Source organism: Lutra lutra, chromosome 7 (genome assembly GCF_902655055.1).
Source record: "Lutra lutra chromosome 7, mLutLut1.2, whole genome shotgun sequence".
Classification (NCBI taxonomy): Eukaryota; Metazoa; Chordata; class Mammalia; order Carnivora; family Mustelidae; genus Lutra; species Lutra lutra.
Window position 1 is genome coordinate 44,334,869 of NC_062284.1, and position 14,725 is coordinate 44,349,593.

Genomic DNA, 14,725 nt, shown 5'->3' on the forward strand with positions numbered 1-14,725 from the left:
TAGTGCCTGTTTGCCCGAGTGATTTTATTTTCTTTTTCACACTTTCATGAGTGGCTAGATTTTCTACCACAGTGTCGTCAGACCACCACAACACACGCAGGATCAGTCTTCCCTGAGAGCGCTCCTTCCGCCACGGTAAATGCAGCGGACCTGCCCCGCGTGCTGGGGCTTGGCGCCCCACCCTTACCGGTGGGGTGCGGGGGGTGGAGGGAGAAGCCGCGGTCGCCCCGCGCTGCGGAGTTGGGGAGTCATTCGGGAACGCAGCCTGAATCTCTGGGCCACCCGCCCGCAAGCTCCGGGACCCCACCCGGCGGGAGTGGGCGGGGTCGGGGCCTGCCTGGGGGCGGGGCCTGCCTGGGGGCGGGGCGGGGCCGGCCTGGGAAGACGGAAGCCCTCCGCCTGGGGGTGGCGGTAGAACCCGGATCCCAGAATTCCACGTTCTTCGGAGCGGGGCTTCTGGAGACGGCGGGTGGGAAAACCCGGCGCCCGGAAGCCTTTGCTTTCTTTGACGCAAGGGCTCAGGACGCAGCTGCCGTCGGCCGAGCGCCCGGCGAGGAGCGACCCCAGACGGAGCCTTCGGAGCCCCTCCGCCCACACGTCTCCAGGTCCCCGAGCCTCGGTCTTCCTCGCCGCCCTACTCGTGGCCATGGAGTGTCCGCACCTCAGCTCCAGCGTCTGCATCGCTCCGGACTCAGCCAAGTTCCCCAACGGCTCCCCGTCGTCCTGGTGTTGCAGCGGTGAGTGCGGCCCCGGGGCGGCCCTGCCGCGCACCCGAGGCCCCGGCCTCGCCGGGCCTGCCGTCTAGGTGCCGCGGGCGGGCGGCGCGCGGACCCGGGAAGGGGTGAGGGCGAGCCGGGCCCGGAGGCTGGGGAGGGGTACGCGGTGAGGCGGGCTCGGGCAGGCGCGGCGGGTGGAGCGGCGGCGGCTCCTTTGTTTCCCGCGGCCCGACGGTCCGGCCGGCTGTGGAGAGGCCCGAGAGGGGCGGGAGCCAGCGGGGGCCACGAGCGCGTGGGGGCAGCGGCGGGCGGGGATCCTGGCAGGCAGCCGGGCCCCCCGCCCCGCCCTGCTGGGGGGCTGTGCTCGGCCCGGGTGCGGGGCTATGGGGGCGGGTGTCCGGCCCCCACGATGCGGCCGCACGTGTGGCGGGGCCCGGCTTGCGTCCCTCCTCGGACTGAGGAGAAAAGCGCCGCTCTCCCGGCGCAGCTTTGTCTGGGCTGCGGGGCGCGCTGGGCCCCTTCGCCGCTTCCTCGGGCCCGCTTCCTTTCGTTTCCCTTCGCTTCCCGGCGGGCTCGGGCAACTCGATCCACGCCAGGTGGGAGCCCTCAGCCCCGAGAGGCGCTCGGAATTCGGAACTCGGGCGGCGGAGGTCGGAGTCTTTCATCAGCCAGGGAGGGTGAAGTTTGAAAACAGGCTGCGGGCTAAAAAGCTCTGGAGGCTGAGCCAGCAGCTGGTTTGGAGGGACGGCTCGAGTTCCCGTTCAGATGTTTTGGGTTGTCTGAAATTGGGTTAGGATTCCCAGGTTCATGTGCTGTAGAACAGCTATTAGGTTTATGTAATGCTTTTGCGTTACTTCAGCATCTTAACTCCTTTGGCTGGGCTCTTTGGAAGCCCTAATGCCCTCTTATTGTCTGCTCTAGCGACTTAGGATCGCACCAGCCACACTGCTTTGATTACTTCCTGGTAGGGCCCTGGTGCCGCCGCTAGAGTCTTTGTTTATTAGCTTTGAGATGATCAATGGTAGCTTGAGGTGTAGTGTAAAATTTGAATTGTGCATTTCAAAAACCTTAAGTTCATTTGAAGAAATAAAGGAAAAGAGTAATGGTACGATTTAGGTGTGTGACATTTTTCGTTGCGGTTTGGAGCTGGGGAGGTAGTTTGGAGAATGCCTTAACACTTTTGACAGGTTATTTCTTAAATGGTGATTATGTCCTTGGAGAGAAACATCTGCAGCGCCACGAAGAAACAAGTATTCTACGGTTAGAAATAGAAATAACTGCAGTTTTATGGAACTCTCAAAGGTTTGATGCTTTGCCTGGCTTTGTAAAGTCAGATTATCTTTTTCTGCGTGAAGCCTTTAAAGATTAACTGGTTAATTGGTTTTACAGTGCAGTATTGCAATTTTTTTAAGAGGGTGCAGAAACCTGTATAAATTAGCCCTCACCTAAGAATTTATCTTCCAAGTGAACGTTGAGTGTGGAAAAACAAATAAGGTGTATCAAATTGCTTTTCAAATTGATTGGGGGTGTCTTAGCTATAATTGCAGCTATAGCTGTGGTGCTAAAACTGTAACTTTTAATTTTTTCCCCAAGAGATTTTAAAAAACAAATAACTGAAGTAAACACTAGGAAGAGCCTATCTCATGAGGAATGATGCTCTTGCTCATCTGTATACTTCAGGGATACTAAGGGGACAGCGCACTACTGGCTTTAGGTAAACTCACATCAGATTTAAAGATGGCCTCACTGGGCACAAGGATCTAAAAAAGGAAGAGAGTTTATGCAAGTGGCAGATATCCTGCTGTGAGTCAATCTTGCCTTTGTCAGTCAGGGAGTCCACTTGACTTGTGGAAAAGAGTGCAGAAAACTGAGTATCTCTTGAGGAACTTAAAGTAAAATGGAACATAACTAAGAGACTTTTGCTGATAGCAACAGCAAACTAGTATTTCTAGTGGTAAGATTCGGGTCATTTCTCTCCCAGGAGAAGGATGGCGTCTTTGCATCTTACAACAAAGTTTTTTTCTGACATTGGTATACAAGGGTGGTTAGTCATGTGGTTGGATTTGTAGAACCAATAAAGCTCGTTTAACAACTTTATGTGGCTTTTTTTCTTCTGTCCATATTTTGTGAATTGAACCCATTTCATGTGGGCTCCCATTTTAACCTCTTGGCATCCATTCTTGATATAATCTCGTATTGTATTGAGCTTGATCTTGTTCTTGCCTGCCTGTTTCAGTGATTAAATGATTAGTAAATTTGTGAGCCCTTAACTAATTCATCATCTTAGAGTAATATGTATTCTGGCATTTATTTCCTAACACTCTTGAATTTCTTTTCTTTTTTCCTTTCCTCTTCTTTTTTTTTTTTTTCCTTTTCTTTTCTTTCTTTCTTTCTTTCTTTCTTTCTTTCTTTCTTTCTTTCTTTCTTTCTTTTTTTTTTTTGGAGTAGTGGACCAAAAGGGTAGCCAGTGTGTTGAATAATGCTGTGACTGGGTATTGAGTCTGATTACGTTCTTATTAAGGAGGGAAGAAAAAAAATCCCTGTTTTGGCAGTAGGACAATAAAAGTAATGCCCTTGTCTTGTTTTCTTTGGGAGCCTGCAATTACACCACGGTGAAATAGCCTTAAGGCAAACAAGCAAATCGCAAAAGGCCAACATCGTAGGCTCTCCTAGCTAGCAATATATCCTTGGACAAGTAGTTCTTTTTCTTTTGAGCATCAGTTTCTTATGTCATCTGTAAAAAAAAGAGTAGTACTTCACATTTACTTCACAGGTTGCTGCTAAGATGAACAAAGTAATTTTTTTGTGAAGATGTTGGGAAACTCTTGTAACACTATGGAAGTAATAGGTGGCATTACAGGCCAGAACATTTTTATAAATAGGACTCCTCATACTTAAATATCTAAAGGCCCTTAAATAGGGCCTAGGACAGACTGGCTTTATGCCGATTTATGCTTGCAAGGAGATATATTACTCAACAAGATTAGGGGGTGTAAGAAGTAATTATACTTCAGGATTGACTTGAGCTTCTTATCTATGGAAGGCACTGTGTGTTAGGTTATGTAATTGTGTATTGCAGTGCTTCTCAAGCTTTTTGTTCTCAGGACCCCTTTATACCTAAAACTTATTGAGAACTCAACCTTTGTATGGCTTATATCCATTGACATTTGCTGTACTAGAATGAAAACAAAAATTTTAAATGTATTTTATTAAATCATTTACAAATAACAGTAATTAATCTGTTATCTGTTAATAGAGATAGTGGTTTATAGAAAATCACTATACTTTTCAAAACAAAAATTTTATGAGGAGAGTGGCATTATTTTACATTTCTGCAACTCTGTTGTTTAGCTTAATAGGAAACAGCTGCATTTTTATATCTTCTTCTGCATTCAGTCTCTTGAGGTATCATACATCATGTAGACTCTGGAAAACTCCACTGCACCCTTGTGAGAGAATGAAGGTAAACAATATAAGTAACATCTTAATATTATTCATGAAAATGTTTGACTACACATACCGCCCCCGACAGGGTTTTGGAAACTCTTAGGGGTCCAGGCCCACACTTTGAGAATCTACTAATATACATCTGTAGTAGCAGTGAAGGATAACTGCTCTAATTAAAATAGCTTTAAAAAATTAGAGAAATCCTAAAGGCTAGCAACATGTATGTCTTTGCAGAGGCAGAGTTTTTTAAAATACATTAGCTGGGAACAGATCTAGTTCTGTTGGGGTCATCATCCCATCCTCTCAAAAAAGTTACAGTCTGGAGGTACCTGGGTGGCTCAGTGGTTAAAGTCTCTGCCTTCAGCTCAGGTCATAATCCTAGGGTCCTGGGCTTTCTGCTCAATGGGGAGCCTGCTTCCTCCTCTCTCGCTCTCTGCCTGCCTCTCTGCCTACTTGTGATCTCGGTCTGTCAAATAAATAAATAAAATCTTTAAAAAAGATTAAAAAAAAGTTACAGTCTAATCTAGTTGGTGAGAGACAGGAAGCTAACAGGTTAGTAGATAAATCCATGTTGTGGTTTAAGGTAAATGTTGAAAATAGCAATTTCCTAATAAGGTAAAAACTGATTTATGTCTAATCTTTGCTAAAGGCATTCTCATTTTAAGTGAAAATTTTTAACTAAAAACTGGGACATTCTTTCAAGAGTTTTGTTATGTGCACATACCAGATGTTATTTTCAGAAGCTGGAGACTTGGGCATTTCTTATTTTTGTGGGTAGGAGGACTGAACCAGTGGTAAAATACAGGGGAAAGAACACAAATTGTTTAGGATGATGCCCTAAATACAACTGTTTTAATAACTAAAGAAAGCCAAAGAATAAGCATTTGGACCTCAGGGGTTTGTGTGAAATAAAATAGCCGATTAAATTGGAGATATTTTAATAGCATAGGCATGAGAATTTTCCCTGATTAATTCTTCGAAGAGCTGAGAATGCCTCTTTAATTTTCCAGTAAACACATTATTCTACCTCACATTATTCTACCTAGGAAAAGTAAATATAAAAGAAGTAAATGTTCTGCAGTTTGGGGTGGATATTAGAGATAATCCTGCCTTTTTTTTTTTTTTTTGACGCTCCATTTAGTAAGCTGAGGGGCTATTGATCCTTGCCAATGGTAATACATGTGTAATTTGTAGTAACGCTTGTGATAAAGTGAGAAATTACCTTGATCCAGTGGTAGGTTATTTTGTATCCTATTTCTCTCACAACCCTCCATCTAAAAAAGACTCTTGACCAGTAGATTACATTTTCTAAATAGGATCAGTCATTTGTTCATCCTTAGGTCACATGCATTTACTGCTTTTGGTAGCACTGTTTGAGGTATTTATTAGGTGCTTAGCATGTAACAAGACACTCAGTAAATATTTGCTTAATGAATGAAGGAACTTTTTTTCCATTTAGATCATGGCTGGAATGGCCTTAAACTTCCATGCTGAAAATAAACACAAAGTGAACTTTCCGGTAGAATGCTTTTCACCAGTCCTTTCTCCCAGTATTTTCCTCGGTAACATAAACTTTGACTGGATTATGAGCAAGTGGCCTTCTGTAATGTTACCACAATGAAATTGAATTCTTTTGACATTCTTTGTTTATAGATGGGCAGGTGAACATTTTAGTGTATATGTGGGTGGGACAGTTAAAAATCAATGGACAGGTGATACTTTATCACATTAATTCTGGAGGTTAACATTTGAATTTTATATATACTTTTCTGAAGAACTTAAACTTCATTGGTAAGAATTGTAAGCTTAGGTCAAATGTAATTGTTTTTCTAGTTTTTCTGGCAGTGCTGCCCCTTCCCCCCAGAACCTTAAACCAGCCTCAGCAAAGTCTCGAAGTAATTGGTGGTAGATGTGAAAGATCTAGAGTCTAGAATGTGCTCCATGTGTTTGTTTGAAGAGGTTGTAGTCTAGGCATTGAGCCTAACATTTTGCTCTTTTGTGAAGTTTTGACACATTGATCAGAAGTCATTTTCTAAATGGCATTCTTAGTAGTATACAAAGAATATCCTTCATGTCCAAAGCAGAAGTAAGGATGGAGTTGAGGGGAGTATGTGAACTCTTTGTTTAAGTTTCCCATTATTCATTTATTTTCAAAATAATTCCTTCTCATCATTATTTGCTTTTATAGGATTAGCCTTAGGCTTTTATAACATTCTACTTTTTCCCAATTTATGCAGTTTCCTTCTTTACTGGAATTTAATAGATTCATTTTTGGATTGTTGAAACTAGATTTAGAAATACGTTTTATAGTATTTGTAGCTCAGTAAGCAGAATAGTGAGTAATTTAGCTCGTAGCTCAGTGAGTAATTTAAATTCCTGTTTTAAAATTTAATTGAGTACCTCTTCCATGTACATTTTCCCCTAACTTTGTTTTTTGTTTCTTTTGGAGCTTTTCTGTGTTTCTTGAGCTATTTTATATATTTTTCCTTCTTTGAAAAAAAGTGTTATTTCCCTTTGATTAGGCTGCAGTTTCCCACCAACCTACTGATGGGTTTTGTGTTCAACCTAGGCCTTGGAATAGAGTTGGGTAGGTAGGTTATCAGTGCTTGAAGTGGAAAATGTATACAGCTTAATGTATTTTAGTGTTTCATGTTTATTCATAGCTCCTTTAGACATTAGAGCAACTGCATTCTGGGTGTTTTAATAGAGCTTTCCTGGACAGATGGCTTAGAAGGCCGTACTTAGATTCTCAGCAGGGGCTAGTACTTTCTGGAGGGTATATTTGTCATGAAGCTTACCTTGATTGACAGTTTAGAATGGTGAGAATAGCATTAATATCAGTAACAGCTTCTTCATCTTACCTAGAATTTTTTTTGTGCCAGGACCTCTCAAGGTGCTCTGTGATTCATAAGTCTGACTTGAGAATGTAGATAAGGGTAGGTATCTTTTAGATTGAAAGGAAATTTACCTAAAACTTGTTCATTGCCATTGTATCCTGAAATCTTTTGGGGTTTCGAATGATCTTTGGCTTGAAAACTTGTATGTAGAGATCATCTCTTAACCGCTGTGAGTCTGCAGATTTTAGTATCTATAGTAATTCCAGATGTTTCCTCATCTATTAGTTTTACTGAGTAGGAGGAGAATGGAGAACAACATAAAGTAACTTCAAAGAAGTTTGCTAGCGTTTAATCCTGACTAATTTAATTAACTGCCCATCCTTGTAGTTTTTCCTGTTTTATGGATTGTGAAACTGAGACAAAGATTAAGAGAGTTGCTTAAGATGCTTGGGGGTATTAGAGATAGCCCAAAGCTTAGACTCAAATACCATTCAAACCATACTTTTAGCCTGCCTTTTAAAAAGCAGGGTCTTTATTTTGTCATCCGGTAACTTAGTGCTTAATAATTTAAAGGATTTAAAGTGTTTGGAAACATGTTTAAAATAATTCCTTTGAAGGTTTTGACATGAAATACATTTTAAATTCCACAATTTGAAAATAATTTTAAAAATTCTGTATTTGATTAGTAGTTCCTCTCTCTGTTTATTGATTAAAGTACAGGCAAGTTGGAACAAGATTGGTAACACAGTTGGAAGAAAACTGCTGTTTTTGAATTTCTTAACTTCATTACAGTTCACAGATCTAATTTTTTTTGTTGGCTGAAATTCATATTACTTTAGTTCAGATACAATAAACGAGCTTTCTCAATGTAGCTAGGGATAAAATGCAGTTAGCTTTTGGTTATTTTTTAAATGTGCTTCTGTTCTTGACGTTGCCCCTTCTCATTTTTTTATTTTGTTTCTAGGAGAGGAGATTCTTCTTGAAGGTAGTTTTCTTGTGGGATGGGGAAGGGAGGGAATTCTTGAGATAGGGAATTTTTCTTTTGCTTCTGGTAGCTCAGAGGTTATTTGAACCTTTGCTTTTAGGCCAATGTACTTTGTTGATTCCATTTAGTTATATTTTAAGATTTGCCAGTTGTATTTCTTGTAAAAGTTAATTATAGTCTTTAGACTACAAAGTTTAAAACAGATTTCCCCTCTCTTAAGTACTGACAGGTATATATGTGTGCTGGTTATAGATGCATAAAATGCAGATGAGCTTAGAGAGGCAATTTCACATTTTGAAAACTATTCTTGAAATTAAACTTGGACATTAAAAAATGAAGTTTATAGTTATCTTAATGTTTGTGTGAGCTGAGTGCTTCATGATTAATAAATGCTAGGTGAGAATTGAGAGTTTATTTTTAAAGATTTATTTATTTATTTTGGAAGAGTGCACGCAATCAAGCTTGGAGGGGGAGGGACAGAGGAAGAGGGTCTTAATCAGACTTTATGTTGCACTGAACGGGAAGCCCCACTCAGGGCTCCATCATATGACCCTGAGATCAGGACCTGAGTGGAAACCAAGAGTGGGCACTCAACTGACTGAGCCACCCAGGCGCTCTTGAGAGTTTATTTTTATGATGAATAGCTCATGTGTTTGAAAAGATACAATCTACTGGATTGTATTCTGCTTTAGGATTAAATAGCTCTATCAGTGGGCTGTTGTCCATTTTGAGTAGACATTCAGTCCTGATATTTTTTCTTTGTTGTAGTTAGGTTTAAAGTAGCTCTATAGAAATCTGCTTGCCTGTTTATCCTTGACCCCCCTTGAAGACTCTTAATGTTGTAATAGACTGTTCTTATACTATCTCATCACCAGGAAGAGCCCGCTGGTGATTAACTATCATATTCCTGCAGGTTTAATTTAACTGACTGTAAGATGCTGCACTTACTGTTTTAGCTTTTTAAAATTTTTGTCCTTACTGACCATGCTCAGATTTTCTTTTTTAAATAGTAGATTATCCATTCCTTTGTTTTGAACATTTGTTGCACAATATTAAGATGGTAATATTTTAAGCAAAGTTTTTAAAGATAATACTGCTATTTCAAGGAAACAATTTTTGCCGTAGAATGTTTCCTTGGGAATATTAATAACATGTTAGAGAAATCCTCTCATATAATACTTTTTTTTGAAAAGAACTATTTAAAACTTAGAGTCTCTGGGACTAGTACTTAGGTTATTGATTGAAGTTTTTAATTTTAGTTCCACACAGTAAAATGTCCTTTGATTTAATCAAGATTAACTCTAGATTACACCTGAATTATTTTGAATGTTAATTGTGAGATGCATTAATGTTGGACAAATTGCTCTGTACCAGCTAAGAACTCAAGCTTCACCTTGTATGTGTGCAGTAGCTCCCAGATCTCAACATTCATGACATGAGAATTTAATTCTGAGAGCTTTATGTACTATATCAGTTTCATTTCAGTTATTTTAAATGCTTTTTGTGTAGTCTTTTCTGAAGCTCATTTAAAAACATTTTTAGGGGGCACCTGGGAGGCTCAGTGGGGTAAAGCCTCTGCCTTTGGCTCAGGTCATAATCCCAGGGCCCTCGGATCGAGCCCCGCATCGGGCTCTCTGCTCAGCGGGGAGCCTGCTTTCTCCCCCACCCCTGCCTGCCTCTCTGCCTACTTGTGATCTCTGTCAAATAAATAAATAAAATCTTTGAAAAAAAATAAAAACACTTTTAGGCTTTTGTGTTTTTTTTTCTTCGAACAATTAATAGATATTTTGGGGGAAATGTGGGGCAGATTTTAAATTTGTGTCTACTGATTGTAAAAAAAAAATTCAGGCTCTTGGTTTTTGTTAAAAATTACAACAGCCAGGACGCCTGGGTGGCTCAGTCAGTTAAGCCACCGTCTTTGGCTCAGGCCATGATCCCGGGATCCTGGGATTGAGTCCCTCATCGGGCTCCTTGCTCCCCAGGGAGCCTGCTTCTCTCTCTGCCTCTGCCTGCCACTGCCTGCTTGTGTGTGCGCTCTCTCTCTCTCTCTCTGACAAATAAATAAATAAATAAAATCTTTTTTAAAAAATTACAACAGCCATAGGAGTTTTCAGGTTCCTCTTTTCTGTAATATTCGTTATCTAGCCTGTTAAGCAGAGATAAGTATGTGCCCAGTTTATATTTTTTCTTTCCATTTCTTCATAAATAGTCACATTGACTTCAGGTCAATAAAGAGTTTCCTAGCACACCAGTAAATACAAGTGTGGTATTCTCTACCCCCATGGCTTTGTGCTTTCCTGCTTTCCTTTATTATATTATCACACAAAAAAAGGAGAAGAGTCATACAATGCAGACATTAAACCTACTGTTCTCTGAGTAAAGTCTTTGATAATGAGAGGTTCCTAAACTAACTTACTTACTTACTTACTTACTTACTTATTTATTTATTTATTTATTTATTTATGGGTGGGAATACTTCATTCATATATATATGAATCTTTTTTTTTTAAAGATTTTATTTATTTATTTGACAGACAGAGATCACAGGTAGGCAGAGAGGCAGGCAGAGAGAGAGGAAGGGAAGCAGGCTCCCTGCTGAGCAGAGAGCCTGATGCAGGGCTCAATCCCAGGACCCTGAGACCATGACCCGAGCCACCCAGGTGCCCCTATATATGAATCTTATATTGCATATACTTGCTATTGTTTTGAAATAATAGGTGTGTGGTATTTACATTTATGACCTGATTATTTCTTTTGAAGATGCTGCTACTGTTTAAACATGGATTTGTTTACTCAGGCTGTTGGCAAAAGTACGGAATAGTGTCAGATCTTGCTATATTAAATAAATGGAAATATTGGATGTTAGAATTATTCTTAAGTGATCCATGACTTTTGTTTTCATTTTGCATAATCTGCTTTATAGGGGAAGTTATTTTCAAAGCAATATAAACTCTTGGTGATTTTTCTATAGTTATTTGTGTTTGGTCTTCCAGAGGCAGAGTGGCCCATTTGACTCTGATTTGGTAATCTGCCTTGGCTTTAATAGTTTTAAGCCTCCTCCTCACTACCCTTTCCCCTCATTTGGAGTTAGAGGCACAGTTCCAGTATTTAGTTGAAGGCTGGTAGAGTAGATATAGCATAATAACTTCATTAGATTTTTCACCAAAGTAGGTCTGAAGAAGTCAGATTCGTGATTACTGTTTTGGGGATTATGTAGTTTCACATACATTGTTTCCATATGTTGTTTTCATTTCATGTTGAAAAGTGATTTCAGAAATTTCAAAATAGAATAAAATGCTTGAGCCAATGAGGAGACCAGCCTTATGGATCAGAATTTGCCTCTATTTGGGAAGTCAGCAGGACCAGATGCTCTCTCTTTTCTAGCTCTGTAGGTAACTGGATCTGTTAATATATAGATGACACATTTTGGCCAGTTTTGAAATTAAATTCTGTAGTAAAGGACACATACCATTAGCCCTGCGAATTCTGCTTGTAGTACACAGGGAATTCAGTTGATGCCTAGCATACCTCAAATGATAAACTGCTATTGTAATTTTATGCCAAGTGAGAGATTAAAAAAAAAAAACCTATTTAAAGATTTTATTTATTTGTCAGAGAGAAAGATAGTGTGTGGGGGGATAGGGGTGGCAGGCAGAAGGAGAAGCAGGCTCCCTGCTGAGTGAGGAGCCTGATGCGGGAATCAATCTCAGAGCCCTGGAATCATGACCCAAGCCAAGGCGGTTGCTTAACCAACTGAGCCACCCAGGTGTCCCTGAAAAATTTTAATTCCATTATGGTTAACATACAGTTTTATACTAGCTTCAGATACACAATACAGTGATTCAGCACTTCTGTGTATCACCCAGTGCCATGTAATAGATTTTAGACATTTTTTTTTTAAGATTTTATTTATTTATTTGACAGAGAGAAAGATCACAAGTAGGCAGAGAGGCAGGCAGAGAGAGAGGGGGAAGCAGGCTCCCTGCTGAGCAGAGAGCCCGATGCGGGGCTCAATCCCAGGACCCTGAGATCATGACCTGAGCTAAAGGCAGAGGCTTAACCCACTGAGCCACCCAGGTGCCCCTAGGCATATTTTTTTTTAAGATGAAAAAAATGGTGTGGGCAATTGCATGAATTGATAGGATTTTATCATTTTAAAGATTAATTCATGGGGTGCCTGGGTGGCTCAGTGGGGTTAAGTGTCTGACTTCGGTTCAAGTCATAATCCTAGGGTCCTGGAAGTGAGCCCTGCATCAGGCTCCCTGCTCAGCCAGAAGCCTGCTTCTCCCTCTTCCTATCTCCTCACCCCTGCTTGTGATCTCTCTCTCTCTCTAATAAATAAATAAAAATCTTTAAAAAAAAAAGATTAATTGATTTTTTCAAAAAGTAATACATAGACACAGTTAAGTGATCATATCAGAAGGTTTCTTTTCTTTTCTTTCTTTTTTTTTTTAAAGATCATGACCTAAGCTGAAGGCAAATACTTAACTGACTGAGCCACCCAGGTGCGCCAGTATCAGAAGGTTTAAAACACAGCAGCGATTTCCCACCCCTTCACCTTCAGTTGTACTGTCCACAGACAACCACGCTAAGGTCTATTTAGTTTTCTCTCTTATGCAGGTAAATACCTGTATACTTTTTTTTAAGGTTTAATTTAATGTATTTATTTGAGAGTGAGTGAGAGCAAGCAAGAGAGAGAGGATTTTTTTTTTTAAGATTTTATTTATTTATTTGTCAGAGAGAGGGAGAGAGAGAGAGTGAGGACAGGCAGACAGAGTGGCAGGCAGAGGCAGAGGGAGAAGTAGGCTCCCTTCCGAGCAAGGACTCCATCCCAGGCTACTGCGATCATGACCTGAGCCGAAGGCAGTGGCTTAACCCACTGAGCCACCCAGGTGCCCCTTATTTTTAATTTTTTAAAAGATCTTATTTTTGAGTAATCTCTGCATTCAGTGTGGAGCTCAAACTCACAACCCTAAATATCCAGAGTCGCATGCTTTACTAACTGAGCCAGTCAGGTGCCCCAATAATTGCCTTTTAAAAAAAGTTTACCTTCTACATATTTGCTCCTAAATATACTTATAAATCTGTTGTATGTCTATGAATATTATTTTCCAAGCACTTAAGTGTATAGACAATCTCTTAGTGCTATTTTTCCCCCCAAAACCTCCTTTGCAGACTCCTCTTCCTCCAGTTTGAACTAATCGTTCTCTAGGCCTATTGGACAGTTTTTATCCTCTGATTCCCTTGCTGTTCTCTTGTATTAGATCTCTCATTTCTTGGATCTCATGTCTTTTTCTTTGTTGATTTATTAGCCTGTTTTGCTGTAGTACGTCATCCCACTCCCTTCTAATAGGAGGCAGATTTTTGACCCCATGCAAGTCTGACACTTTTATTCTAATTTTGTACTTGATTGCTTGACAACTATAGAATATTAGACAAGATTTTTCTCTTAGAGATATGAAAGTGTTGTTCCTTTGTTTTTAGGCTTCCAGTATTGCTGTTGAGAAACCTGATGCCATTCTGATTACTGTGCCTTCATATATATCCTTTTATTCTTTTTCTTGGAAGCTTTTAGGATATTCTTCTTACCCTTAGTTTTCTGAAATCTCAAAGTGATGTGTGTTGGCATGTGTAGTTTTTCTTCTGTTGTGATGGGTACTCAAGGGGTCTTTCAGTCTCTATGTTTGATATCACACTTATCTTTCCATATTACATCTCTTAATTTGTTCTTTTTTCTTTTTGGAACTCCTGTTAATTGAATGTTAGGTGTCCTAGGTAGAACTTGCAGTTTTGTTCTCTTTTTACTTCTTTGCCTTTTGGTTCTAGTTCTGAGATATTTCCTTGACTTTTTTCCTCCTCACGCCTTCTATTGAATTTGGATATTTAATCATATTTTTAATTTTCAAGAACTTTTGCTTATTTTTTTGATCATTGCTTCTTCCTATATCCCATTGCTATTGTTTTGCAATATTTTTTCCTATCACTCCAGGGTTTTACAGTTTGTTTGTTTTAAAGTTTTTCTGTGCTCCCTGCATTGTTTCTACTTCCTCTGGATTCCTCTTTTTCCTTTGTTTAATTTTGTTTTCAGTGTCTGTACCCAATGTGGGGCTCAAACTCAATGACCCTAGATCAAGAGTCCCATATTCTGCCAACTGAGCCAGCCAGGTGACCCTTCCTCTTTTTCTTTTTAAAATGATTCTCTCCAGGCTCCTGGGTGGCTTACTTGGTTAGGTGTCTGCCTTTGGCTCAGGTCATGATCCTGGAGTTCTGGGATTGAGTAGTCCTGTGTCATCAATTCTCTGCTCAATGGGGAACCGCCTTCTCCCTCTGCCCTCATCCTGCTTGTGCTCTCTCTCTTTCAAATAAATAAATGAAATCTTAAAATTATTCTCTCATACTAGAGATTTTTTTTCAAGGATTTGTTTTATCTTTGTCTTCATATGAGTGAGGCACTAAAAAGCTCTGTCTGTGGGCTTCACTGTGAGGTGGGAGAACAGGTCGTCTTCTTCACTGGAGGTAACACTGAAGATGTCTGTATGAGAACTTCTTTAGCTCTGTTGAGTTTTTCAGTCTTCCCTCTAGGGGCTGTACACCTGGCCACTGATGTTCTGACATCAGGGTATAGGAAGTTCCATGATTCAGTTGTTCCTTACAGCCCTTAGATCCATTGTTTTCAATCCTGTCCTTCCCCTTGCTGTCTGCTCTGCCCAGTGTCCCTAAGCCCAGAGTCACCTCCTACC

The 14,725-nt window shown here is 40.6% G+C and overlaps 1 protein-coding gene across 3 annotated transcripts in view; it reads left to right on the forward strand.

Annotated features, from left to right (window-relative positions):
* The first annotated feature begins 357 nt into the window (after nt 1-357).
* The window catches only part of USP3 (ubiquitin specific peptidase 3), a 115,450-nt gene continuing 101,082 nt past the window's right edge, over nt 358-14,725 (forward strand). Inside the window, exon 1 of one of the 3 annotated variants that reach the window (XM_047736353.1) lies at nt 358-737. In XM_047736353.1, coding sequence (XP_047592309.1) covers nt 647-737 — 91 coding nt within the window. In that variant the 5' untranslated portion in view covers nt 358-646. The remainder of the gene's footprint in view (nt 738-14,725) is intronic. The other 2 variants (XM_047736356.1, XM_047736354.1) reach the window with 2 other exon arrangements.